At 57.0% G+C, this 1,091-nt stretch overlaps 1 protein-coding gene across 1 annotated transcript; it reads left to right on the top strand.

Moving 5' to 3' along the window:
* Window positions 1-293: 293 nt before the first annotated feature.
* On the top strand, window positions 294-1,076 carry LOC117243853 (DNA-directed RNA polymerase II subunit RPB1-like; the record flags this gene model as incomplete). The annotated part of the gene is made up of 2 exons (XM_033511828.1): window positions 294-458; window positions 562-1,076. Coding segments are annotated over 2 exons (680 nt in total), but the record flags the coding sequence as incomplete, so codon positions are not given.
* Between the last annotated feature and the right edge of the window lie 15 nt (window positions 1,077-1,091).

Raw genomic sequence — 1,091 nt, 5'->3', positions numbered from 1 at the left:
GCCCAGTACGGCCCAGTATGGCCCAGTAAAGAAGAGCACAGCCCACTATAGACCCAGTCCAGACCAGTACAGGACAGCACCACCAGTAAAGACTGGTACATCCCAGCCCAGTACAGACCAGTACAGACACTGCCCAGCCCAGTACAGCCCAGTACATCCCAGTATGGCCCAGTACAGCCCATTACAGCCCAGTACAGCCCAGCACATCCCAGTACAGCCCAGTACAGCCCAGTACAGACCAGTACAGACCAGTACAGCCCAGTACATCCCAGTACAGGCACTGCCTAGCCCAGTACAGACCAGTACATCCCAGTATGGCCCAGTACAGCCCAGTACAGCCCAGCACATCCCAGTTCAGCCCAGCACATCCCAGTACAGCCCAGTATGGCCCAGTACAGACCAGTACAGCCCAGTACAGACCAGTACAGACCAGTACAGCCCAGTACAGACCAGTACAGGCACTGCCCAGCCCAGTACAGCCCAGTATATCCCAGTACAGGCACTGCCCAGCCCAGTACAGACCATTACAGACACTGCCCAGCCCAGTACAGCCCAGCAGAGCCCAATGTGGCCCAGTACAGCCCAGTATGGCCCAGTACATTCCAGTATGGCCCAGTGCAGCCCAGTACAGCCCAGTATGACCCAGTACAGCCCAGTACAACCCAGTACATCCCAGTATAGCCCAGCACCTCCCAGTACATCCCAGTATGACCCAGCACATCCCATTATGGCCCAGTACAGCCCAGTGCAGCCCAGTATGGCCCAGTACATCCCAGTGCATCCCAGTATGACCCAGCACATCCCAGTGCATCCCAGTGCATCCCAGTATGGCCCAGCACATCCCAGTACATCCCAGTACAGCCCAGTATGGCCCAGCACAACCCACAGCAGACTGATGAGGACACAGCCCAGCCCAGCAGAGTCCAGTATATCCCAGTACAGACCAGTATGGCCCAGTACATCCCAATACACCCCAGTATGGCCCAGTATGGCCCAGCACATCCCAGTACACCCCAGTACACCCCAGTATGGCCCAGTACATCCCAGTACAGACCAGTATGGCCCAGTACATCCCAGTACACCCCAGTATG

Source organism: Parus major, unplaced genomic scaffold (assembly GCF_001522545.3).
Source record: "Parus major isolate Abel unplaced genomic scaffold, Parus_major1.1 Scaffold1805, whole genome shotgun sequence".
NCBI classification, from domain to species: Eukaryota; Metazoa; Chordata; class Aves; order Passeriformes; family Paridae; genus Parus; species Parus major.
Note: the sequence above shows the minus strand (reverse complement) of the source record. Positions and strands in the feature narration are given on the sequence as shown.